General features: G+C 38.5%; 2 protein-coding genes across 4 annotated transcripts; both read left to right on the top strand.

Annotated features, from left to right (window-relative positions):
• The first annotated feature begins 686 nt into the window (after positions 1–686).
• Positions 687–12,088, top strand: LOC103985082 (phosphoglycerate mutase-like protein 1). 3 transcript variants are annotated; one of them, XM_065183048.1, is made up of 11 exons: positions 687–826; positions 2,302–2,363; positions 2,467–2,574; positions 4,345–4,424; positions 7,741–7,903; positions 8,316–8,390; positions 8,491–8,579; positions 10,515–10,634; positions 11,648–11,692; positions 11,771–11,808; positions 11,886–12,088. In XM_065183048.1, exons 2-11 carry the CDS (start codon positions 2,304–2,306, stop codon positions 11,897–11,899), a joined length of 792 nt encoding a protein of 263 aa, XP_065039120.1. In that variant the 5' UTR covers positions 687–826; positions 2,302–2,303; the 3' UTR covers positions 11,900–12,088. The 3 variants fall into 3 exon arrangements, with proteins under 3 accessions (XP_065039120.1, XP_065039121.1, XP_065039119.1); XM_065183047.1 differs by having other exon boundaries at positions 688–826; positions 11,771–12,088; XM_065183049.1 differs by lacking the exons at positions 11,648–11,692; positions 11,771–11,808; positions 11,886–12,088 and adding an exon at positions 11,201–11,628.
• Positions 12,089–12,827: 739 nt separating this feature from the next.
• On the top strand, positions 12,828–26,108 carry LOC135673767 (probable beta-1,4-xylosyltransferase IRX9H). The gene is made up of 4 exons (XM_065183046.1): positions 12,828–14,874; positions 22,348–22,597; positions 24,362–24,551; positions 25,574–26,108. The coding sequence occupies exons 1-4, from the start codon at positions 14,024–14,026 to the stop codon at positions 25,588–25,590; spliced, it is 1,308 nt and encodes a 435-aa protein (XP_065039118.1). The 5' UTR covers positions 12,828–14,023; the 3' UTR covers positions 25,591–26,108.
• The last annotated feature ends 738 nt before the right edge of the window (positions 26,109–26,846 follow it).

The following is a 26,846-nucleotide window of genomic DNA, read 5'->3' as shown; positions in this document are numbered from 1 at the left end:
CTACATTAAAATAAAAAAAGCTCTTCATGATGTGAAAAAATTAAAATACATATATATTTTTTGAATAAATTGTTCATTAATATTAATTAGTTCGAGTTAAAGAAATAAATAAATGAGATTGCTATTTATAACCCCCATTTTATTATTTACCATCATATTTTAAATTTTTTTAATATTTCTAAATTATAAATATACCTAAATATGCTCCTCTACTTCCTCTTTCTTCTTCTTTTGCTATTTTTCATCTTCCCTGGAAGATGACAATGGTGAGAAAAGATCATAATATAAATAAATATAAAATAATAATTTTATATTCCTTACGTATTCTAATCCTCAATTAATATATAATTCGAGAATCAATTATAAATTTGAGTGAAAATCTCTCCTTTAAATTGAAATTAATCCATTTTATAATAAATGTCTCACTTCTTCATGTGGGACGACATCAAGTAACAACGGTGATAAAAGTCGATGATGATTACAACTAATAAGGGATTGTAGAAAAAAAATAAAATCAATAATATTAGGATTATAAATAGTAAAAAAATATATTTTTTTATTTTTATTTTTAAAGAGATTATGAATAACAAGGTTGTTAATAGATAAAAAAAACATAAAATAAAGAAAATTCCAAAACAAATACTTGGGCTGGAATTCTAAGTTCCACAAAAGTTGGGCTTTCGTTTCCTCCCCACATCTGCACCACATATTAATAATGCATCCAAAGCACTCCTCTCTTCATCCTCGTCTCCACCGCTTCTTCCCCTCCCGCTCTCTTCCGCCTCTACTTGGCCGTGTTGTCCCCGCTGCTCCTCCGGCTTCCCAGGTAAATATCGAGGAAAGGAAGAGACTACCTACCTTCCCTTATTGATCTGATCTCGTTCGCGTGCTCCTTAAATTGGTTGCCTGGTCAAGAAGAAGATCGTTGCCCTTGCTCTCTTTGATTGATGGTTGTCTTGTCGTACGGTTACTCCACCATTCGTAATTAGAGATTGATTTTCTTTCGTTTTTGTTTTATCGATGACGAATAGTCGCACAGCGGCAGGCAGTTCGGAAATCCGAGTGAAGACAGCATTGGTAACGACTGGGAAAGAAAAACTGTACTAGTAATTCCATAAAATCGTAGAGAAGTTTAGGTTTCTTGTTCCTCCCAGTTATCACTTGTAAGAATGCAAAAGCATTAAGCCGTTGAGCAAAGAACATGGTTAAGGGAGAATGATATGTTCAAGAAAAGTTGAGCTAGGAGATTTCAACAGAGGGTTTGTAATTTTGTAGATCGGTAGTCCACAGGGAAGCTAGTAGACTCGGTGCCTGCGTTTCTTAGATAGGGTCACATATTTGATCAAAGAATTCAAAGTAGGTGGAGGAGGCACCTTATGGTAACTGCCGGTCTGCCTTATCAAGTTCAATTTTTCCAAAACCTTTTGTCTATCACGTAGCGAAACACATCTTTCAACGGCCAGTTGTCCTCGAGTTATAGGGAAGGAGTGAGAATCGTGACGACTAGTTTTCTTGATGAGAAAATCTCAAAAGGTGCGCCCATAAAGTTTTTGCACCTCCATTGACAACTATTCTAGTCTTTGAACTTAACTACAGGAACTTCTTTTTTAATGAATATATGATTAATGAGGCTAATGGGATTTTTGTTGTCATCTAGGAAGGCTTGCTGCAGAATGTAGTTCTGAGTAATTGCCCCATAGGCCTTATATTTATCTATATGGAGATGAAGTCATGTAAAGAAGGGGATTCTTATTCGTACAAACATTATTTTGAACTTGGAACGAGCATGAAGAAATTAATGATATGGATTTATCTTTTGAGTTCTTTTGCTGGATTGGTCACTCATTATCTTTAGGAAAAAGGTAAGATAATGTGCCAACAATGTACTTAGAATTAATATGTGGATATGTGTCCAGATGGACATAAAAATACTATGTGGATATGGCTTGGCATGGCAAGGATCCTAGAGCTGATATGTCTGCATGGGGCAGCCCAGTTTACATTCACATCCTCATCTCTTGTACTTCATGGTGTAGGACCACTGTTTATAGTTCAGGTTACATAGATGTTTCAAAACATTTAACTTGATTCTTTTGAACCACTGGTTCAAAGTATTTTAGTTGGGCTAGCACCAAGTTGAAAAGTTAAAAAACATTAAATTTTATTATCTGCAAATCTCCTTGTATTACTCATCCTTTCAATAGAGAATTTTAGACAATGCTTTAGGTTTATAATTTGACACTAGTTGCTCTGGTTTTGCATTGACTGAATGCCACTAGCTTCTAACTTGGTTATCTGCAGATATGAATGGTGTCACTAGCTCAAGCTTGTTTCCTTTGCAGCGCTGTAAAACTGTGCACCTGGTTCGTTTTAGCTAAATATATTTTCTAAAGTGGCCTTATACCAAAGATTTTTTTTTTTTGGGACCTGAAACTCTAATCTATTACATTCAAAATGTGTATGTAGGTCAGACATGCACAAGGCATTCATAATGTGAAAGGTGAAAAAGACTACAGAGCATACTTATCTCCAGAACTTTTTGATGCACCCCTTACTCCATTGGGATGGGATCAGGTACAATAAATGACTTTCTTTCTCTCTGTTTGCTGCATGTTATTTATTTGAGTAGTCTAGCCTGATTGGATCCAAGGGCAGTCAAGAATGTTTGGTTGAATATATGCACTTTTCTTTTTTTTCAGTTTTGTTGATCATTTGATGGACTACAATTAAAAGCCATGTATGGATGTGGTAGGAGATTCCATATTGAACTAAAGAAAGATATCCATAAGTTAGATAAAACAAAGTGACGTGATTTTGTTGAAATGGAGTTTGAAGGGTCTCTGAGGAGACAGCCTACTGATGTGCGTCATAAGAGCAGGAGTGTGAGTCTTACTCCAAGTGCGAGTCTTACTTGAGTGAAGTGAGTTAAAAAAAAAAAAACTGAAGGATCTAGAGCCATTAGATAAGTGACTAGAGGACGTCAGATGGCTGCATAATCTTGTGAGATGGATGGAGATGTTAATAGGTATAGTCCTGTAATAGCACGAGCTCACATGGAGTTGGGTTTACATATGAGTGAATTAGATGTAGCTAGTGTTATTCAAAGTTGCTGCCTAGGACACTAGGTATCACCCAAGTGCTTAATTGGACTCTACTGGCTAGGTATAATTGACTTAGGCAAATTTAGTCTTTCTTTTTTCATTTTGCATACTATGTATGTATGTTTTCTTTGATATTTAGAGATATAATCAATATAGGTGACTTCTGTGGATGTCAATTTTCTTTTATTTTAATACATGTACATAGGTATTCTTCATAATTTTCGAGGTATAGTTCTCAGATTAGTTTAATGGTTTATTCATTATTGGATTCAATAGTTTTAGGCTTTGCAGTTTAACATACAACAATGGATATGGTTGGTAGTAATGCTATCAAATGCTGGCGCATGGGTGCCTAGATGCATGTGTAGGTGCTTAAATGGGCTTGCCTTTCTAGCCTTTCTAATCCAACCTGTCTTAAGAGGTCTAGGTTAAAAACTATTTCAATATATTTGCCCCATGAGTCCAGGCCTGACAAACGATACTTGGGGTGAAACAAGGTTCTATTAGCCTTTTAAGGTTTATAAGCTTTAAGAGGTAGTTCTTTTTTACCATGCAAAAATGCTAAAATATTGAATTGAAAAATTAATACAAGATTCAAGACCATTTATAGTTTGATGGAGTAAAAATATAGCGACTTGCTTTATATTAAACTGTTAATTGACTTTAGCTTTTACTGGCTATGCATTGTTGCACAATCAACTGTATGCTCAGATTTGAGATTATATTTAACATTATTTTTTTATTGTTAATTTTTAGAAAATTAAATTGCCTAAAGTTACTAGGTGATCTGCTTATTTGCCTTGGTGGTGCATGGGCATGTAAGGATTCCAACTCCTATGTACCATCAGGGTGCTTTGGCAACCTTGGACACAAGTTCCTAACCAACCCATGAGTGGAATGGTTTTGCAAGAAAAAATTGTGGACGCCTTTGTGCAAAGTGGGATTGAGGAAGAGATACAAAGGCCTTTGTGTGTGGCATGAATAGGTAAGAGGACACAGAGAGAAATGTGGCAAAGATAAAATCTATACAAAGCAGCATAAAGAATGGTTGAGCGGAGTTTCAAGAACTAACAACACTTGTTTGGTTATCCTTCAGTGATTTTGTGTATGATAATATGCATGCTTGTTCAACTTATTGGTACTTCTTTTTTCATATTTTAACATGTTAATAATGCGCTTGTTATGAAACTTTCCTGTGACCGATAGTTAAAATTGCTTAATTATATTTATGTTATTCTTACAGGTCGATAATCTCCGTAAACACATTAGAGCCTGCGGCCTATATAAGAAAATTCAATTGGTTATCACCTCTCCTTTGCTAAGGTAGAATCCTTATATGCCTTATATGAATTATTTGACTAATTTGAAGTATGAATTTTTGTCCCTTTTTTAATTCAAATTCTGTGTATTAACAAGTAGAAAGAGGACAGATCTCCATGTATTACACTTTTCAATGCATTTGAAAATATCATTGGACATATTAGGCCTTGTCATGTTGTACTAGAGCCTCGAGTCTTTTGTTAGAACATCAAGGATTAAACTGCCACAGGATCAGAGTTGCCATGTGTACATTATGCGTTTGGTGCTGTCAGTCCTGTGCCTTTTCTTTGCACTCAAATCATGAACAATAGTCTTTTTTTCTTTCGAGAAGAAAATCTTCACCGATGTTGATTCTGTTGCCCTTATTTCTTTGAAGTTCTGAAGATTTTTTTTTAAACTTTGGTGTAAGTGATTTCCATTATTTTGAACTTTCTGGGAGTTCCATTAGGTGGGGCTATATTGTGTCAAGATGGTTCTAGTTTTGGTATTGCACCAAGCCACTGCAGGCTTATCCTTTATCTAAGAGTTTAGTGAATGTCGTGGAACCCAAGTTTCCTCTTCCTCTTAAAAAGAATATCCTTGTTGTCATCTATGTTATTTTTGGCTTAACTTGACTTTAGGAGGCACCACTTTTATCACATGTAATGTCCAGTTTGCATCCAGCCACATGATTTACAACTTTGTAATACCTTAAACACAGTAACATGCAGAATTAGACAAAGGATTTGTTCATGACTCATGAAAACTGATGAAGGTTTATTGTTTTGTTGTATGAAAATTCAATGTTGTTAAGACACCTGAAAATTTTGGTGTTCCACTAATAAATACATATTATAGTGAGAAGAATCATTTAAGATGTTATGGACACATTCAAATAAGATTTATTAATGCATCAGTTTGATTTTTTTTTTTTTTTAATTTTGACAGTGACATCGTCTTTTAAACACCTCTCTCTCTCTACTCCCCACTCCCCTTGAATCCTGTTTAGCTCGCCACTGCCACCATTATCCAAGGGAATCGTTATTTAACTCTTTTTCTGTAGTTTCAGAGAGAGAAATAATTGATATATGATTTATTTGAAGCTGTTGTAGGTTTGTAAGTGATGCATGATTATCCGCATTAGAGAGTAGCTGTCGATCAACCTTAGCTCCTTCACTCAGTCCTCATCCTCCTCTTCCTCTTCTTCCTCCTACTCTTATTCCGCTGTGCCTCTTCTCAACTCCTCTCCTTTTTCTCCTCTGTCCTTCTTGGTGTTGATCGGCGTGACAGCCTACTATGCGTTGGTATTTTGGTGCATACAGGATTTGTAGTGGTCCAACCACGGACCAATAGATGTCCGGTATCGAGATTTGAAGCCATGACTGGAACCTTTTGATTTTTGTATTTATTCCACATGCTGCTGAATTTAATGAATCAACATTATTAGTTCTTAGGTGTTTTGTAGTAGTATATTGTTGTGAAGAGATATATGATGAGTTAGATATTGTGGAGAGATATTTAGGGTATGAAAATTTTAAATGCATGTGATTGGTTTGAGATCATTTATTCCTTCAGAACTTGTTATACTGTTACAATATATTGGGTCTAAGACTTGTATTTTTTTTCTCAATTGGAAAGCGATTCTAACTTTAGAAGAAAAAGAAGGTAAAAATGCATTTAGTCATCTTGTTTTCCATTATCTTTGATTCGACATATCAATTGTAATCCGTACATGTGTTTAGTTATTGTAACCCACCAATTCTGCATGAATAGTTGAACATGTCCAATGACTTTGGTTAGTATATGTTACTATCTACCCCCAAGAAACAACATCTGATGAATCCTAAGTGAACTTAACTCACATGATTGTAGGCTCAATTTATAACAAATATGGTAGTTGTTTATGGTGTACGGGGGACACTGGGATCTTTGGTGCATCTTGATGAATATTTGGACTTAGTAGAGGAACACAGGGTATTGTGGCAGCCATGTGGTGGGGCACAACTCTTTCGGACCCTATATCAGCTACAAGGGATCTTGGATGATCCATGTGTTGTATATCTCTGACCTAACAATGATATTAGAGATTAAACTGGAGGTAACTTTAACATTCCTATCCAGTATGATTAATCTCATGTCACTCACTACCCACCATAGGACACAACTTTAAAATACTGTTTGGGAGCTTGGTTCTCATGGTTTTGAGCTTTGGTCATAACAATTTATCGTGTTTTTTATTTTTTAACATCTGTACAATTCATAATGAAAATGTTTGTTCATGTGTCAAAATAATGTACATAAAATATGAATTTGTACTATGAAATAGTAAATCATTTGTATTGAATTATTAATATTCAGCAAATGCTATTTAATTTTGAATAGATATTGTTCGTGGCTAGGGATTTTATTTCACCAAAGCTCCACTTGCCTAGTTAGTGGACAAATAGGCTGTAATTTAATCTTGATTGGACAACAAAAGAATTATAAGTTTTGGTAACACGTGTTGGTATAAATGTTATCCTAAGGAATCAGCCCATTAATTTGAAGGGTCTTATTGGTTAAGGGTCTTATTGTTGATAATGTTCTATTTTTTCTTGATATCAAACACAAGACAACATAAGGTGCACACCAAGTACAAGAAAATGATTGCACTATGACATGCTCATCAATGTGTTAAAGGGAGAACCCAGTGCATGAGGCTCCCCCTAAACCGGGGTCTAAGGGGGATCAATATGCGTAGCCTTATCTCTATATTGCTATTTCCGAGACTTCAAGATTGGTCTCCCAAGTCTGCAAGGAGCAACCTACGTTTGTATTAATGCCTGTCCTCTCTTCTTTCTATTAGTAGACTGTAAAACAAGTTATAGTGTGATATACTATACCGTACATTGTTAAAGAAGTAAAAAGTTCTCATGAACTTGATCCAACTTGTTTAATTAGAGGACAGTTGTTATTGAATTAATTGTTTAGAATATTACTTGTCTGAACAACAAAATACTATTGATATGAATGAACTGACATCATTGTGTCATCTATTTGGTCCTGCAAGGGCTTCACCTTGCATTATAAGGTATGTTTTGCCCATTATAATTTGAGTAACCAGGATTCTTATTGTGAATATAATCTCTCTATTTTCAGGGGTAAGGATATGTATATTGGTCATTTGATCTTCCTCAGATACCCATATTGTGCATTAGGCTTGCAAAGATGAGATAAATGTGATGGTTGCAGTGTTTTTGTTACATTGAATTCATAGTTCATTAGTCATCAGTGCATCAAGCTATTGTAGTTTAATCGTGGCTCTGGTTATTTTGTTATATTGGTATAAATTTTGCTACAGAACAATGCAAACTGCCGTAGGGGTTTTTGGAGGAGACAGCTATAGTGATGGGGTCAATGTGCCTGCCTTAATGGTTGAAAACGTTGGGAATAGTAACCGGCCTGCAATTTCAAGCTTGAACTCTCCACCATTTGTAGCGGTTGAATCTTGCCGGGAGCATTTGGTATTTATTACTTTATCCTTTTTCCACTGGGTTGATAATTAATTCTAAAGTTTCACTTACAAGATTAACCTTACTGTTTAATTTATCTTCTGTCAAATTTGATCAGAAGAATTGGTCTTCAAGCATAGATGTCATATTTTTTCATGATTTATCCCAAGTTTTACATAATTTATTATTATTTCATGCCTGTCCTCTTGTTCTATTGATTCTGCTTTGGATCAACAGTAATAGGCTGCACTTCGAGGTGGACTTTTGGTGATAAGTCTATATGTTATTTATTATGAAGTTAACATTCAATTTGAATTCTGAATTCATATTTATTCTAGATGTTAAGTTTATCCATAAGCATTCTGTATTTATCAAATAAAGTTGATAAGTGATTTTCTTATTAAAAGGCTTATGCTGACTGCAGGGAGTTCGCCCATGTGATAAGAGGAGAAATATAAGTGAATATCGGCATCTTTTCCCTGCAATTGATTTTTCTTTGGCAAGTACTTTCTTAATAATTTCATGACTATATCAAGTATCAGTAAGTTTGCAAAGCTAGTCTTTGTTGGAGTATCATGTAAAATTTGACTCTCTTTCAGATAGAGAATGATGAAGACATCTTGTGGAAAGCTGATGTCAGAGAGACAAATGAAGAGGTTGCAGCTAGAGGAGTAAAGTTTTTAAACTGGTGAATAAATAACCAGTATTATAAAAAGTTTTCATGAACAAACCATTGAGGATTTGACTAATTTCTTTATGTTTTCTTATAAGATAGCTTCATTCCAATTTCTAGTTGTCTACCTTTTGCTGAATATCAACAGAACCTTGAATGACCAGTTTGCTGACCGCTATTGCCTGTTTTTCCGTCAATGCTGTTACAATCATTGTGTGGTCCAATTCATTGTTGTGCTTTTAGTTCATGGCTAATTCATTTATACAATTGTAAAGTTATTTTTATGTCACTGAAGGAGTTCATGTTTAGTCAAAGGCAAGGTTCATAATTTTGTATCGTATCAGTGTTTCGAGCTTCGCTCGGTATATATATATATATATATATATATATATATATATATATATATATATATAATAATAATAATAATAATAATAATAATAATAATATAAAACTAATATAAAAAAAAGAGGTGTACGCTACCTCGGCGATGTCACCTCATTTGCTTCTCCTCGTCGCGTCAGATGAGGAGAAGACCGATCTTCTCCTCATCTGCAGTGTTCAGTGAAGAACCGACGAAGAAGAAGCCGAGCCGTCGCCTCTCTGTTACCTTTTGGATCGGGATCGTCGAGGGAGGGCGGTGCCAGATCGGAAAGCGTCGAGGTTCTCTCGATTCTTCGAGCGTCTTCTTCCTCTTCTCTCTCGATTCTTCTTCCCTTGCCGCAGCCAGGCAGTATCATTTGAAATTAAAATTCTTGGTCAGAGGCTGGTTGTTCAGTTTTCTTAATGGCACATATATTTCATGCTGACTCAATTGTCTTTATACTCATTTTTGTAACAGTCACAACTTTTTTCTAGTTGTTTCTTGAACTGCTTCACAAAGTTTGGTGGTCCTCTGGCATTCTTTTTGAGTCTAAGGAATACTGCTTTTGCATCTTCATATTCACATAACTGTGTCAAATGTTTTCCTAAAGAAATTAGTGATGCTGTGATGATAAATATTTCACTTAGTGCTGCAAAATTGTCGAGATATGTTGCTTTTGATTAGGGTTCTTTTTTATATCTTGATGAGAAAAATTAACATTCTCCTAAATCAATGATAACAGCTGCTCCTTGTCTTGTACATGTGAATAGTTTTTAATTCTATTACAGTTCTTAAGAGCTAAATATTCATTACGTGTATCTTGTCCTGACTGTGCTTGCTTTGCAACATAGTGCCACTTTTTATTTGTTAAAATAGACTTTCAAGGATTTTCTATCTGGAGATGTAAATTATCATTCTTTACTATTTAAGCTTATGACTCATGAATCTTTTATTTGAAGACTAAAAAAAACACGATATCAATGAACTTAATGAGCAAAAAAGCTACCAATAGAATATTAACTGTATTTTGTATAATTTACAATATCCAATACATCATAGACCTGAACATACCAGCTAAATCATTTTTAAGTTTAGATTAGAGGTCAATTTGATTATGAGTGAGGCCTGTTTCGTTTACTATTTTGCCACTTCTGTCGACAGAACAGCTTAACACAGGAAAAGTAAATGCCATTATGTTGTGTATGAGGAAAAATCACATTACACTTTGCAGTTGAATCGTAATATTCTTGGAATATCTGGTTTTCCTTTTCCTTAGATCTATTTGATTTGATAGTGGTGTTGACGATATGACTTAAATTCATATACTAGATTCCCCAGCTCTATCATGCTTTTTCTCAAATGGCTGAAATGACTATTTTTTTCGCTTTCAAGGTCTCAAATCTTCTTCCTGATGCCTTACCTAATAAACCTTATCTAAGCAAAGTTAGTATTTGGTTGACCAACTCCTGGGCATGTAGATTAGGCCAGGAAGGAGCTCCTAAGAAAACATTGAATTTAACAAAAAAAAAAAAACTATATGAAACTTGTTTCACCTTATACATCTAATTGTTTATTCATTAACTTTACAGGTTATGGACACGAAAAGAGAATGAGATTGTTGTCGTTAGCCATAGTGGGCTCTTGTATCATACCCTAAAAATGTTTGGTAGTGACTGCCATCCCATCGTCAAAGAGGAAATCAGCAAACAGTAAGCGTCTATTGATACATTTTTTATTCTGTTCTCATAGTGGTACTATTTGTCTACTTCACACCATGTTCAGAAAAGCTGAGAAAAAAAAACATAAATAGAGTAATAAACAAAATTATACTTTGTGCATATTGAGAAAAAGGAGCTAGTGGTTTACCAGTTTGGTCGAATTAGATTTTTCAAACTTGATTGAACCTTGCAATTGGGTTCCTGAACTGAAAATGAACCTGTGCCTGAGGCTCCCGCCAATACTAGGGAGCATTATTATACAATGCAGAAAATGAATCAACTGACCAAAAAAATTACCTGATCATAATAGTTTGTTTCTGGCTGGTTAGATTTATTGGTAATGAGCATGATGTGGAGTAGGGAAATAGAAGCACAAAAAAAATGTAATAATATGACTCGCATGTTTACATGCAGCATAGGGGATAGTAGAAGATTTAGTCACCTTGTCATATTACCTTACGAAACACCTGAATAAGCTTATGCAACTGAGAAAATGTACTTTTGCATTTAATAGACATGAATGATCTCTAAATGTTCACTGAAGGCAAATTTTGCAGACGTCACTTTAGAGAATCCATTGAGCTCAATTTCCTGGTATACTAAAATTGCTAATGATGCTACTACGGGAGTTCGATGAAGAAGGAACTAGTCCAGTTAGTATTTTGAATAAACATGATTTTGAGGTGTGCACCAACCCTTTCAAAAAGTAGAATCAGCATATTTGATATTTTGATTATAATTAAGTAGATATTTTAGAAAATAGAAGAGGCTAGAATGCTAGTTATGAACATATAGCATTTATCAATTGTAAACATGTCCTAGTTTTCACGATATATAACACTTTATTGCAGTTGTTACTTGTTACTGGATGAGTCTAGTTTCAATTGAATATTTTTTACCAAGTACCCGCTGTCAGATTTCTTGTTTCGGTGTTGATAGGATGACTATTTGTTCAATGGAATAGTATCTTATAATTATTTTACTCTTCACTTGCTGTTCCTCAGTTTAGCTAACTGTGAGCTCCGATCTATGGTGTTGGTTGACAGAAGGTGAGAGTTTCTAATCACTCTTTATGTTTTTCAGCCATCTAAATTTTACTGATTACGCAAAATGGTTTTGTTTGGTAGTATGCTTGGTTCAGATTCTTGTTACAGCAATTATCCTGGTAAGATACCGAGTGGTCTTGATCTGCCTGGCGACATTGCTGATGATAAGCACCCTGAGAAAGGCAACATCAATTAGGTCTTCCAAGATAGTCTCATCGACCAACCAGCGATGCATCAAAGCCTGGAGTTGGTTCCTGATATTTCATGTGATATTAATGTGCTCAGGAGGCCACAGAGTTCAATTTCTTTAACAAATTATCCACATTTGGAGAGGTTTTGTAAGTCTTTGATACGATGCATCGATTAGACTTGATCTATAACATGGATAGAATTTCCAGAGATTTACAGCAAATTGGGACTGGAAGGTGCACGAACTACTTGGTGTGGAGATACTGGTTCTATCGTCCTTGTCAACCTTGGTCAAGTAATCCACTGCTCAGCATGAACAGGTAGGTACTATCGTCTCTTCATTTACCTATTTTTCATGTGGCCTTGTTTCTTTACGTTTTTGCATGAAACATTATGACCTTTGCCTTTCCATTAGAAACTCTTCCATCATCAATATTGGCATCCCAATCCCTATGTTAGTCCAAGATATAGGGCCCAATTCCCGTAAGGGCAACTTTTGATAGCAAGCGAGGGTAAATTCTCTCGAGTTACTCCCCACTTTGTAAGTGCCACCATAAAACATTATAAAGGCTAAGCAGGGCTTTTTAAGATTGTGGTGAATTGCAGGTTCTCCATACATAATGCACTTTTCTTATAAAGGCATATTTGGTACATTATCTCTATAAGTTATTCATGCTGGCAATAAACTATGGAAAAGACATGAAATAAATGTGATGCACGAATGGGACTGATATACAAAATCGTATTTTATCATACCTACAATAATGCATAGTATCGTTGGTGTCTCTAGTATTTTTTGCTATAAAATTGCAGGACTTCCATGCATGTTGTGCATATGTGCAATCAATAACAAAGTTTTTCTTATGATATTGTGCATATTATTTCCTTATTATCATGATTTTTTTTTTATATTTGTCTATATATGTCAACTATTTATACTAGTTAATTTAAGCATGATGTGGATTGCATGTTTATACTTATCATAAATGCTAGTGCAAAATTTAAAATATTTAAGCTTTATCAATACACTTCATTGGGTATAAACATATGTTTTTGTTTATTGGTTATTTTCAACTGTAACTTGTAGAACCTTTTGAGTTTAAAACTTAATTTTTATTTTTTTTCTTTCGATAAATAATCGTATTGATAGTTTTATATTCTTTGCCCTTTGCTGATGATGGGTTGAAGGGGTGCATCTATTAAAATTTCATCCTTTGGGTATCAAGCTGTATTTGGATTTAGCCTCGATTTGAAGTACGAACTCTCTCCTCATTTCTCCTGACAACAGTTTTTATTTTTGCTACGTTAAAAGACGATTAGTCACGTCACTGTACAATTGAATTTGGAAATGGGAGTCCTGGTTACACCCCCCCGCCCCCCAATATTTCGTCTTTAGATAGCTATTATGCTTAGATGTGAATTCTATCGACAGCTGAGAACCCAAAATTAAAGATGAACTTTGCACCCCTTTTTTTTTCTTAATCTAACTCATTCCAAATTCGATTAAAATGTATACCATTGCACTGTCATTCCGGTAAGCGTGGAACATCAATGGATCATGTCATACACGGTCAGAAAAATGTAAGAAGAAGACAAAACAACCGTCACAGGCGAAGCCACGTTCCTCTGGTCGCGGCGTACCCCTAATAGAGAAGCCTGGATCAGTCAGGCGTACGGTGCCGGTTTCTGGAAGCAGATCACTAGTCTCCGCACCAGCGCTCGGGGAGCGGCGGCGGCCGGTGAGAGCTTTGGTACCGATGCCTTAGGGATGCGCGTTGAATCTGGTTCAGGTGAGACCCGCATTTGAGGCGGAGAAAGCAATAAGAAGCGAAAACCCGGTTCCGCCCCTCCATCTCTTCCTTGTATTTTCTCCAACTTTGTGGCGTACGACGGTATTCCAGGCGATTCACACTACCACTGCCGAGCTGTGATGTAGCGACGGGGGAACCCCGGCACTCGTGGCCACCGTTTGGGCGATCCAGGTCTCCTCCTACCCAATCCATCGTCCATCTCCCATCTCCGTCTTCTTTCCTCCCCTTACCCCTATCTATCTTAACCCACCAGATCTAAGCCTTCCGTTTCCTCTCCCTCTTCCTTTTCTCTATCCAATTCATCAATTGCTTCCTTTCTTGATGCGTCTGAGCCATGGCGTCCTTCCGTCGAGCTCTCTCGGCGGCTAGCCACATCCACAACGATCGGTCCCTCCACAATCACACCCTCCCTTCTTGCATTTCCACCAGTCGCCATCACCCCCACTCCTGCTGCTCTTTCTTCGCGGTTCGCCGGCTCTTCGAGGGCGTCTTCCTCCGGAAGCCCTTCCGTGGCAAGCCGCTGCCGCCGCAGCAGCACCAGCACCACCACAATTCATGGAAGAGGTACCTCTCCCGCTTGCTCCTCTTCTTCCTCCTCGGCTTCGTCTTCGGCCTCTACCCATTCGCGGAGGTTGACGACTTCGTCTTGCGGCCCCACCACTTCTCCTTTGATTCATCGCCCTCCATCAGCCGTAACGGTAGCCTTCCGCGCCGTGATCTCGCGGCAGTCCTCCGGCCCGGCGACGCAGAGATCGAGATCGTGCGATCTGATGACGGCCACCGGTACTCGAACGACGAGCCCCTTCCGAACGACCTACCGGATCCATCGCCGCCCAGGAATAAGTTGCTGATCGTCGTGACGCCCACATACAACCGCGCCTCCCAGAGCTACTACCTTAGCCGCCTGGGCCAGACGCTGCGGCTGGTCCCGCCGCCCCTCCTCTGGATTGTGGTGGAGATGAACGCGGCCTCGATGGAGACCGCAGAGATTCTCATGGGCACTGGCGTCGTGTACAGGCATCTCGTCTGCAAGAAGAACTCGACCAATATCAAGGACAGAGGTGTCCACCAGCGGAACACCGCACTTGAGCACATCGAGCGGCATCGTCTGGATGGGATCGTGTACTTTGCGGACGACGATAACATCTACTCGCTCGAGCTGTTCGAGGAACTGAGGGAGATCAGGTATGTCCTTTGTGCCACCATAAGTGTCAAAACAAGATTTCACATAAAAAATTACTACTTTCTTAGCTTTAGATTAGTGTGTTTTAACTTTATTTCCTCAACAGATGAACTTATTGGGCTGAAACAGTAAAAATTAAATTGATTTGATACTGATGCATGCTCGATGAGTGGAATCGAGAAAGAATTCCTTTGTTTAATGGAAGCAAATGAAACCGAAGGAGAATATGTGATTTAAATGAATCAATATGTTAACTGGTGATGAAGAAGTACCATAGATGGCTACATCAAGCTATATGGTTTTTTCAGATGCTTGGTGATGGAAAATGAAATGAAATAAACTACAAATCATGGTCTTGTGACTAGAGTTCAAAGCAATCAAAGGGAAAGCCATTGATATGGCGATAACTTGAGATCATTTGAGTCACTGGTGACTGGTGGTATTGTCAAAATTGTTAGATATGATATTGGTTTCAGTGATAAAAATTTCCAGGGCAAAGTGACTGATAGAGATAAAGAGAATAATGAATAAGATTTTAAAAGTTGATTCATGAAACTAACTGGAGTAGGATATGAACATGTATGAAGAATAATAAACAAACATATCCAACTTTGCTATTTATTGTTTATGACTAAGTAGTTGCATGAGCATGCCAACCACTGGATAAAGATGATTTTGGAACAGTTTTTTTTTTTTTGACAACATCTTTGCGATATGCAATTTTTTTTAGAGGATGAATGTGTCAATCTTGAGTATGTGATCCGAGTAAAAGTATCAGTCCAATACAAAGTGGATATTTTGAAAAAAGGAAGAATATGTGCAATTTGAGAGAGAAGCTTATGAGCTATGTGGTCCATCTTCATGTGTCTCATAAATGGCCAAATTAGCATAGAGAATAATATACATCAATAATCACATGGAAAAAGTTAGATTCTGAAACTGGTGGGCCTAAGCTACCAAATAACATTACAGTGTAGTTGAATAAATAACCTAAGATGTCTTAACTAGGGGCTAATTACATATTATCTCCTGTAATTAGACCTCCTTAGCATTCTGATTCTTAGACTTACAAAATTTACATTAGCATCCCTATAGTTATGAAGACAAAACATTTAACCCCATCTATCATAATGCCATCAGCTTTACCAACGAAAGATGCAACACGTGATAGTATGTGCGGAATTATCGATTTCGTCAATGGCAAAATGATCATTTTATGAGTTAATTAAAAGGTGGAAGATAGGGGCCATTGGCTTAGGCAGCTGCATGATTGGTTTCTTCCCCAAATCGATCTCTTAGGGTTTAGGACTAACTTAACAATGTCGTGTTGTTACGGACTTAGCTGGTTTTGCCTAAGTCGTGCGGCACCCTTGCGTGTCCGTCCGCAAAGGTCAGCCTCCCCGAAGTCTCCTATTTGTCCCTTAGGACCAACAAAAGAGAGAACGGGCTAGAGAGAACGCCTCAATCGGGATCCACAAGCAAACATCTCCGAAAAACACTTCATAAACAATGCAAATTACAAACAGACTTTACAAGCTCTGAACAGTGGCACAACAAAGGGTAAAATGGTCCATTACAGATCGAAAATCTCTCGCACGTGTCCACATGACACAACCTTTATTTACAAGCCTAAAGAGGCCACCAACCCAACTAAAATGGGACTATTAAGCCTTCGGCTGCCCCTCTATATGCTGTACAATGCATGAACATGTCAAAAGACATGGACATACATAAGCATTACATCAAACATCCTGTTTCGAAGTTTGTCTGTGACATTCTCCCCCACTTATTTCTTCGACGTCCTTGTTGAAGCCTTTGTCGACACTGCAACTCCTCGCCTTTGCTGAGTCTTCAATCTTCTGCTCCAGCTACAATGCGCCTCTTGGCTCCTTGCTGCTCTCCGCTGCTGTTTTTGAGTAGTCGAACCTTTAATCTGCCATGCTGCTTCAACTCACCAATGACTCTGACTCTGGTGTGGGGTTGGCTGAGTTGTGTTGATCCTTATTGATTCATGCGGATCCCCCAAATGAAGGAAAAGACCATCCTTACTGCGCTAGTCTCTCAAATTCCTCATGCTGCTTGAACTGGGTGGATGCTTGTTGAAGCTTTAACGAGCATCGTCTCGCAAACTTCTGAAGTTTTGGGTCCTTCCTCCACAAAATTTGCTCATTGACTCTTCTTACACTTTGTTGTCACATCCAAGTAGGTTCGCATCACTTCCGCTTTCGATTGACATTTCGTTGGGAAATGAAGCGGACAATCTACTCTCAGTAGCACTGATCACCATTGGTGAGGATTTGACACCTATTGTCTTCCATTATCTTCGAAAGGTCTTTGAACTTGTGCAGAGCTCTTCTGCTGGATAGATAAGAGAATTGGGGTACTCGGTTTCACCCATTCTCTTAAGAGTTGAGAAGGCAAAGGTTACTTGACTTCGCCCGCCTCCTCGAGGTTGTACTTCATGCATCGAGCTGGTTACTAGCCTTCGCCTGCTCTTTGCTCACACTTCTGAAGCACTTGAAGTGTTTGCACTCCTTGCGTTGAGATTCATCTTCTCAATGCCATTGAACTTCTGGAATACAGGAAGTTTCCACCCCAACTTAGAGTAATTCTCTCATAGGTTTGGTCGCCTCTGGGATTGTACCGTCTTCTCCATCAACCCTGCCGCCTACTCCACTGAGTAGCAAAGGTACAGTACCGCGTACTGCCTGCTTCGTTCCTTGGTTATGCACTCTTGCATGACCCGAAGCCCTTCACTTTCGGCTATCTTGATGAGAAGCACATTGACACCGGTCTTACGAAGTTCTTCGGCCTCTGCCCTTCAGCCTTGTCTTGGTACTTGGAGATTGTCTCTGCATTCTCCACCTCCTCGACCCTTTTCACGACCAAGCGCTCTCCCTCCATGAGAGGAAGGGATCAATGACTTTCACGGAAGTCCCGCCTCTGCGGTACCATGGCGCTGCCATGCCCATGGCCCTACTATCCGTCGCCTCGCATCTGCATCCCTTTTCTTCACGATCAGTAGATATGTCTCCGTGGCACTCCTCTGAGTCCACCTCCATTCTAACTTATGCTTGATTTTGGGTAGCTAAGTCCCTCTGGACTCATCGTCGCTTCCTCGCCCCTTTCGACCCCCTGCTTCAACACCTCTGTGTTCTCTAAGCAGTCTGTTTGGTGGATGGAAAGACAGACTGCAACTCCCATGCATGGCCTCTGCCATCACGTTGTAGGGTTTGCACCGATTCTGTTCTCCTTAGCTTCCTTGGTAGCAACGTTCGCTTACTCGGCCTTGTCCTCTGACTTGCCGGGCTCCCTTAAGCGAATATAAGCTCTGGAGCAGTCCAACTCTCCAGCTGCTTCGATCATACCTCTGCATGATCAAGTTCCTCCCATGGAACTCACTGGTACTTGCATTCGAACTTTTCCCTTGGTGGAACCTAGCCCCATATGCTGATGACCAAGGTTTTCATCCGATGCAAAATTCGATGCACGCACGGAAGACCCGCCTCTGCGGTACCATGGCCTTCACTCCTTGAATCCATAGCCCTTCTTGCCGTCGTGTTGTTCACCGAAGTGGAGCTCCCAGTAGCTCCCGATCATACCTCCATATGATCTAGTCCCTCCCGGGACTAAGTCGTGTGTATCGTATTGCCACGAACTGTTCCACCACGATCCGCTGCACCATGTCGCCTCCTGGTGACATCTCCATTGCATTCTGATCCTTGTGGAAAAACTCGAATTGTGAACCCTCCGTGTGTGGCCTCTGCCAATACATCGCAGGGTCTCCTCCACCTTCGATTTTGTTCGCTCCTTTGGCAATCGACCTTCATCCACCCACTCTTGGGTCACACCTAGATGAAGCACCGCTCTAGGACAGTCCGTCGCCTAGTAGCTCCCGAAGTCCACCGACTTCACTGTAATTTGTGCACCATTGTCTGGATCCTGGGCCTCTGCTCCTACCAGCACAATCTCCGCTGCGCACCGCTTCCTTCATGGCAACTTGAATGACAACACTGTGGCATATTCTTCAAGAGTACCCGCCTCTGCGTCCTCTTGCCCCGTGCTAAGGCCTTCTGAACTCAACTTCGCCTCCGTAAATTGAGTCGCCTTAGTTCCTCCATCAAATGCTCCTCCGAGATAAGGTGCATGTGCCCCGAAGCTCCCTTCGTCTTTGGCACCATGCAAGATGAGTCCGCTCCGTCAGAATGAAGGACCCATGGAACAACATGATCTTACTCTTGCCTCTGCAAGAGTTCATGTCCTTGACCTCTGTCTAAGGAAAGCACTGTGCCTCTGCTCCATGTTCCAACTTCTATGCTGGCTCCCTTCGAGCGGCTTGAGTACTTCGCCAAGTTACCCCCAAGTTGCTCCGCTCCTCGTTTTTGCATTGAGTTGATGGTGGCCCTCGCGCCCACCATTCCACGGGTCAGCCCTCCCTTGAGTCCGATCTCCATATCGACTCCAAGTGTGCCTTCATTTAAGTTGCTTTGGGTCGCTCCCCCACTTGATCTCGTAATGCATCCACCAATGCATTCTCTCAAGCGAGATCATGCGATGACTCCTCGCCGCTTGCTCAGTCCATCGAGCTTCGTGGAGTTGTTGTTTGTTGAGGTACTCCTCCTCAACATGTGAGGTCTGTCTCACATGATTCTCCCTTTGGAGAGCCGGGACTTATCCCTCCTGGATAACTGTCCCATTGGAGCAACATCTCTCTTCGTTTCGGAGACCACCATCCCCTTGGACTACTCCGATCTGCTGAACAAACTGTGCATTGTTCTGCCTCATGCAAACGCACTTGCTAGATTGCGACTCCCCGTCAATTCAGTCCCAGCTGCACCCCACAAGGCCTAGCAACATGCTGAACTCGTTGCACACTTCAGCCTCTTACGGACGTATCCTTCACATGCAGAAGAGAAAGTTTCAATGCTCCATGGCGCCGAGTTTCGGTCGCCTTGGGATGGCCGCGAACATTCCATCGTCCGCATACAAGCCCATGCATGAGTACCAAATTCTTCGAGTTAGCAATTCCCCTCACCTTTGTGAGCTTTGCATAACTCTTTTGGTCGTTGAGCAACTCATTCCACCTTGGATGGTCTCATCCTTTACCAAGCGCCTCGCTTGCCTTGAGCACTATCAAGTATAGTTGTCAACGTTGAGCCGTAGCTCAAACTCAACCATCCCAACCTTTGTGCGCTCCACATTCTTCCAAGCTTGCCTGTTCTCGTGGTGCCTCTTGCGCGAAGGGTTGGCCATTCCTCTGAATGCTAATCTCGGATGCCCGCTCCTCTGAGCGACTCCTTTTCCCTACATCTCCATGCCCGTTTTCCCCCAAACGGTCGCGCGTGTGCTGACTGCCCTCAACGCAGCCCCGCTAGGTCCCCCACGTTTGCATGCTAAGTGTTTCTATGAGTGCTTGTCCCGCTCTGATACCATCTGTCACGGACTTAGCTGGTTTTGCCTAAGTCGTGCGGCACCCTTGTGTGTCCGTCCGCAAAGGTCATCCTCCCCGAAGTCTCCCATTTGTCCCTTAGGACCAACAAAAGAGAGAACGGGCTAGAGAGAACGCCTCAATCGGGATCCACAAGCAAACATCTCCGAAAAACACTTCATAGACAATGCAAATTACAAACAGACTTTACAAGCTCTGAACAGTGGCACAACAAAGGGTAAAATGGTCCATTACAGACCGAAAATCTCTCGCACGTGTCCACATGACACAACCTTTATTTACAAGCCTAAAGAGGCCACCAACCCAACTAAAATGGGACTATTAAGCCTTCGACTGCCCCTCTATATGCTGTACAAGGCATGAACATGTCAAAAGACACGGACATACATAAGCATTACATCAAATATCCTGTTTCGAAGTTTGTCCGTGACAGTGTTGTAGAGGAGCTTTGCCCTAAACCCTAAGAGATCACTTTGGGGGAAGAAACTCTAAGAGATTGATTTGGGGAAGAAACCAATCGTGCACCTGAGCCAATGACCCCTTTCTTCCACCTTTTATTTAGTGCCTGAAATGACCATTTTGCCATTGACAAAATCAATAATTCCACACGTGCTATAACATGTTATATCTTCTGTTGGTAAAAGCCGATGACACTAAGGTATATAAGGTTAAATGTTTCATTTTCATAACAATAAGGATACTAATGTAAATTTGTTAAGTCTAGGGACCGGGATATTAAAAATGTCTAACTACATAGGGTAATATGTAACTAGACCCTTAACTAGTTGACTAGAGCAAACAAGAATTGTCGAAGATTGGACAAATGAGACATATGATCAAATCTTTTTGGATACATGAAAGTAGAATTCTACTCTAAATTTGTTCCTGCACCTTATATAAGTTTTCCATTCCAAGAAACTTATTTTGCTCTAAATTTGTAGTTGTTAGTTGTTACTTTAAAATTAGGCAAGAATTCTAATACGAGTCATGGTTGCATATTCAATTCAATTCTCTGATCATTGACAAAAGCATGTTGTTGATAACATGTCCTGGCTTCTCCTCGATCTTGTCAAAAATGATGTTGATTCTAGTTGTCTCGTCCATGGATACTTCATCAATAAAAAACACGGGATAGTCATGCTCTGATACTCTATAACAGTATATAATGCTCTTATCAGCATATTCTGTGGCCTTCCAAAAATGCAAGAAAGAGATAGATGTATGATTGGATTCTAAAAACATACTAGCTTAGTGTCTTTCTTCTTTTCTTTGATTTTAACCAATTTGCAAAATATCAAATATATGAAAAAACAAAAGCACCTTCATTTTGCTTTATTATGATATTTGATTGTTTATTCTTCCACAAGTTTGGTAGAGCTCATTGCAGGTCAGGCAAATAGCCTCTTGGCATGTAAGGATATGGATCCAAATTGATGAGAGTTCTCATGCATTTGTCCACTGATTTTTAATTGAAATAAAGATTTCTCTTTTTAAAAAAATTTGTGATATGTTGCATAGTATAGCCTTCTTTCCATGTAACTTTATTTGTTGGTTTTAATAGTTTCTCAGTCTGTGGTGATAATAATAGAGTGCAAGAGTTGAAATATTGTCTAGTTACTCCACTATCTCAATAAATTGGGCTGACCCAAATGTCACATTGTACTGCTAGCATTTGATCTCCACGATCTGAAACTGACATGCATCAAACAGGCCAGTTTAACAGTCCGCTTTTTTTAATAAAATTTCCAAAGCAAACAACGTTGTTTCTTGATTTTAAACCTGGTTGTTTAAATATTTACTTGAAACACACTTGATCGGACCTGCAATTGTGTGAGTTCTTACACAGGAAGATCCATGAAACAAAAGGATCAGGTCTGATAGCATTTTGTGGTTCTGAATTCTGATCACACATTGCCTATCGTAGCTCATAATGATGATCAGTACCTCTGGTACATGAGAAATTCACGTAATTATCTTTCCTAGCTGTCAATTTAGTACCAGAAAACTGATCTATTTGTTATTTTAGGAGATTTGGTGTTTGGCCTGTTGCAATGCTTTCTCAAAGCAAAAATAAGGCAATATTGGAAGGCCCAGTGTGCAATGGAAGTCAAGTAATCGGATGGCACACTAATGAGAAAAGCAAGAGACTTAGGAGATTTCATGTTGATATGTCTGGATTTGCATTCAATAGCACCATACTCTGGGACTACAAAAAATGGCATCGTCCAAACTCAGATGCCATTAGGCAGCTAGACACGGTGAAAGAGGGTTTTCAGGTACACTTTTTCCTTTCTAGTTTTATCTTGTTAAAACTGCAGAGTAAAGTTTTTAGAGCAGAAGTGACAGAAGAGTAAATTATAACTAACTTAATAAGGAAAACTGAGAAAAATACCGTTATGTTATCAGTCATTTATGTTGTTGTGTGAGCCTGGAATGGTCTGTTTACATTATGATCTTCTGGATAAGGCGAAGTGCAAGAGAATGTTCTCTCTTTACTTCTGATATTTGTTTTGATGTAAACAGATTATATGTCACTTTTAAATTGCAATATTTCATTTTTTTTCCCCTCTGGCTCTTATGCTTCTTTGGAAGATATTATATTTGCAGTGTTTTTATTCAACAAAAAGAAAAAAGAAATCCTTTTCATGGTATGACCTTATAGGTTTTATCACCTTACAAGCTAGCATATTCAAACTTTATCTTGATCAACTATATTTGTGAGACAATAGGATTGAACGAATATGTTTTCTTAACTGTGTTTCTAGTATTTATGCCATTTTTTCATAAAATTTTGTATATCTGGTGAGATACAAATTGGGAAAAGTAGCTGATTGGTGTTTGTATCTGGTGAGATACAAACATTTTGAGAAGATTCAAACTTCCATTTTCAGTAGTTTTCTACCTAAATCTATAAGAACTTGCTGATAAAAATATTTATAGTATTATTGTCAATCATTTATGTATTAGGTTCCATCTTGAGCAGGTTTATGGCATGTATTGAGATAATGACAGCTTGAGTAAATTGAATGTCTGGCCAAACTGGTTTTCTGAATTTCAGAACTCCTAAAGTGGCTAAACTGATTGCAAAGCTCTATGCATACATGGACTCACACTATTGCATAGGTATCTCTAGAAATTTCTGTTTTTGGTTATAACCCTAGCAAAGAAAACTACGGTATAATGGTCCCTTGGTACTCTGAGTTAAGTTTGATTTGAGTTGTGATCAGATGTGTGTATCTTAACTCATGGCACTTTTCCCTTTGAATCTTACTAAGATTAAGTCATAATGAATGAACTGTTTGTGAATATGCTCTTTTCTTTTAATGTGAGCCGATGTATGTATTAGTTGGAGTCGATGATGCTTTTTGGAGAGTCTATCCAAGGAAGAACCAGCACATGGTACAGGTTGGCATGTCTATAGAAATCTTTTTCAACAACATAATATAAGTTTGTGTTGCATAGAAGTTTTTGAACCAAGTGGATTGTTCCCACTCAATTAAAGACCACTGGTTACATTGTGGTGGGTGGTTCTCAATTTAGTATGGATCCTGTTTAACAGTTAGATTGGCCCATGTATCAGTACATTGCTCAAATGGGGCTTCAAGTGCATTTGTGTCCATGTAATAGCAAATTTAGATCATGGGTAATGAATTAAAAGATGTATCCCATCCTGACCAAAGTAATTTCCATAAATCAAAAGTATTTTGCATAATTTTAATTTAAAAAATAAATTTTATTTACTTGTCTAGGATGTATAATACTATTTCTCTATTCTTGGTTATATACCATCAGGTGGACCTAAGGAGCTTTATGATCATCTAGTTTGTCTTTTATGTTTATACTTTATACTGCATCAAGGGTATGTCAACCCTTTCTTTCCGTATCCCTTTGACTTAATTTGTGATTAAATGAAACAACTTTAACTATTTACTGATGTGTGTGTGTGTACTTCATTGTCCTTTCCAGCATCATTGCCCCTTCTGGCAAGTTTTGAATTCTTTATTAGCATTGTGAAGTACCTAAATGCCATTTGTTTGCAGGAGACTACATTTATAGAGCAGATAGTAGAGGATGAAAGTCAAATGGAAGGCTTACCAAATGATTGCTCAAGGATCATGAATTGGCACCTCCATTTAGAAGGTGGAGATCTTGTTTATCCTGAAGGATGGCAACTCTCAGGCAACCTTGATGCCATTATTCGCTTAACAGAGAACATGCATCTTTTGCAAGGTGCCTCTCTTCTAATGGCCTTTACATTGTTATTTATGTTAATATTTGTGCCATTGTGGTCACTTTTGTGCATGACAAGGGGGTGGGAGAATCTATTTAGGAATAACTGTATGCAGACAAGGATACAACTCTCCATTTGTAAGCATATATATGCACATATGTTTGTCCTTTTTTCTCTAGTAATGTACATATTATTTGTAAATCCTATATAACATATATCCCTATCTTTATGTGTATGCACAGTTGTGTATCAATATTTATATGGTATAAACTTGCTGATCGGTGGTATTAATAGTACATAGATCAAAGTTGTACTTGCTATGACATTCAACCTTGCTCTTGGAGCTATTAGAATGGCATTATGAATGCTGCAACATGGATCGGTCAGTGAACAAGCATTCATGGACCTATACTGACACAAGTTTGGTTACATATTGAATTTGTTCAGTTATTTTTGTGCTCTAGATACATTAAAATGCAAATGTATTCATCAATATGGGAATCTGATAGCAAAGATTTAAGTACTTGGACTAAAAAGGTTACTTTTTGAGTTGGTCTGAGTTGCTCACTTGGGAAGTCGGAACCACTAACTAAACTATAGACCCTGCTGCTCAAGTTGTTTAGGCTTGATCCATATCTCTTCTATTAGGCTTGTTAAATCGTTGGTTCCCGGAACTTTTAAATTGCATATTCATTTATCTTATCATGCTTCAGTTTTTAGTGAAAACAACACCAACTCTTGAAATTGTTGATCAATTATGCATAGCAACTTGTGGTTTTCCCTGAAGGTGGACTCCTGGAACCTTCATGGAATTTGTTTGCTCACAACCCAAATATAGACAATTCAGAGTGTAGGTTCTGACTTGATTGTGGACGCTCTTGGTTTACGGCACCAAATTTCTTGGCACAGGATTCTTTCTAAGATGACTTGTTTCTTTCAATAAAAAACTTCATACTATTGGTTTATGGCAGTCGTGTTGTTCCAATTTAATGTTCCTTCCTAACTGTTCTTATATTTCCAGGAAAGCACTTTACATAGGACAAGTTCAAATGCTATAACACTTCAGATAGCATAGCAGCTGCTCAAGGTTGGGCGAGCACGATTGAGATTGCATTGTATGTTCCATTCAAAAATTCTTTCAAGATTACAGACCATCATTACTGTCATACTGTTTCATTTGGGGATGCGTGGAAGGTATATATATCCCCATCTATGTACAGACTCTTTCATACGAGGGCTCAGCATTTTGGGATATACTGGTTTTCATTTTTCTTTTCACCCCCTTTTTCTTCTTGTAAGAAGCTTTTATTCAGCTCCAACGTTTGTGTTTGATAAATATCTGTGCTCTCAACTTGTTTCTCTATAGCTTGCTGATCAGTAGTTTCTCTTGCTAGTTACGGATATCTGTAGAAGTTGGCCTTCAGAATGATGCAGCCAGTATGGAATTTGAGAGTTTGACTTCATTGTGTATGGGAGTTGAAAATTTATAGGCTTCATGACTTATTGCTATGTTACATATCACATTCTTATGAAAGAACGTGCATCATCTTTGTTGAGTGATTAGTGCATTATTATACATGTAATAAGTCTTACATTTGAATTCATGTTTAAATAACTTTTTCTTGTAGGCTGTTTAATATAATATTGTTTTTCTTATCATTTTTACTTTAATGGGCATCAGCAACATTAAGGAAAGAGTATGGAAGCAGACAAATCGTGTTTGTTCACTGCATATCTTGCAACATGTAGGCTATGCTATAAATCTTCCTCTGAAATTTAAAAAAAAAAAAAAAAAGACACAAAAATCTGCTTTATGTTTTCTCCACAAATTATCATCTTTTTCATACATTTTGCCTACAGTCACTTTGTAGCTTCCTTGTGTACATTAATGTAAGATCTATACGAGCCCGTGCGTTAATTATAGAGTTAGACATTTTTAGTATCTTGATTAATCTGGTGCGAGCTCGTGCGTTAAATTTATAAAAATTTATATTAAAATTTTTATAGTTATGGAATTGAAATATTTAGTTTTATTTATCCTAACGTCATTAGTGTTACTGACGAAAGTACGAAAATAATAGATAAAAAGATAATTTCAATATCTAAGATGTGTTTTCAATGACGACGAATGATGACATCGTTAGGGGCCACGTGTGGTTGTCGTGGATGAAGGAGAGCGACAACTAGAGGTGAGAAAAAGGGAGACAAGGAAGAGGACAAGCAAATATCGACACTCTACATTTATGTCGATATTGCTCAATAATTGTGTCAGTGTCAATGCAAATACGGAGAGA

This window comes from Musa acuminata, chromosome BXJ1-5 (assembly GCF_036884655.1).
Source record: "Musa acuminata AAA Group cultivar baxijiao chromosome BXJ1-5, Cavendish_Baxijiao_AAA, whole genome shotgun sequence".
In the NCBI taxonomy this organism is placed as follows: Eukaryota; Viridiplantae; Streptophyta; class Magnoliopsida; order Zingiberales; family Musaceae; genus Musa; species Musa acuminata.
The sequence above is the reverse complement of the archived record's forward strand: the minus strand, read 5'-3'. Positions and strand labels throughout refer to the sequence as shown.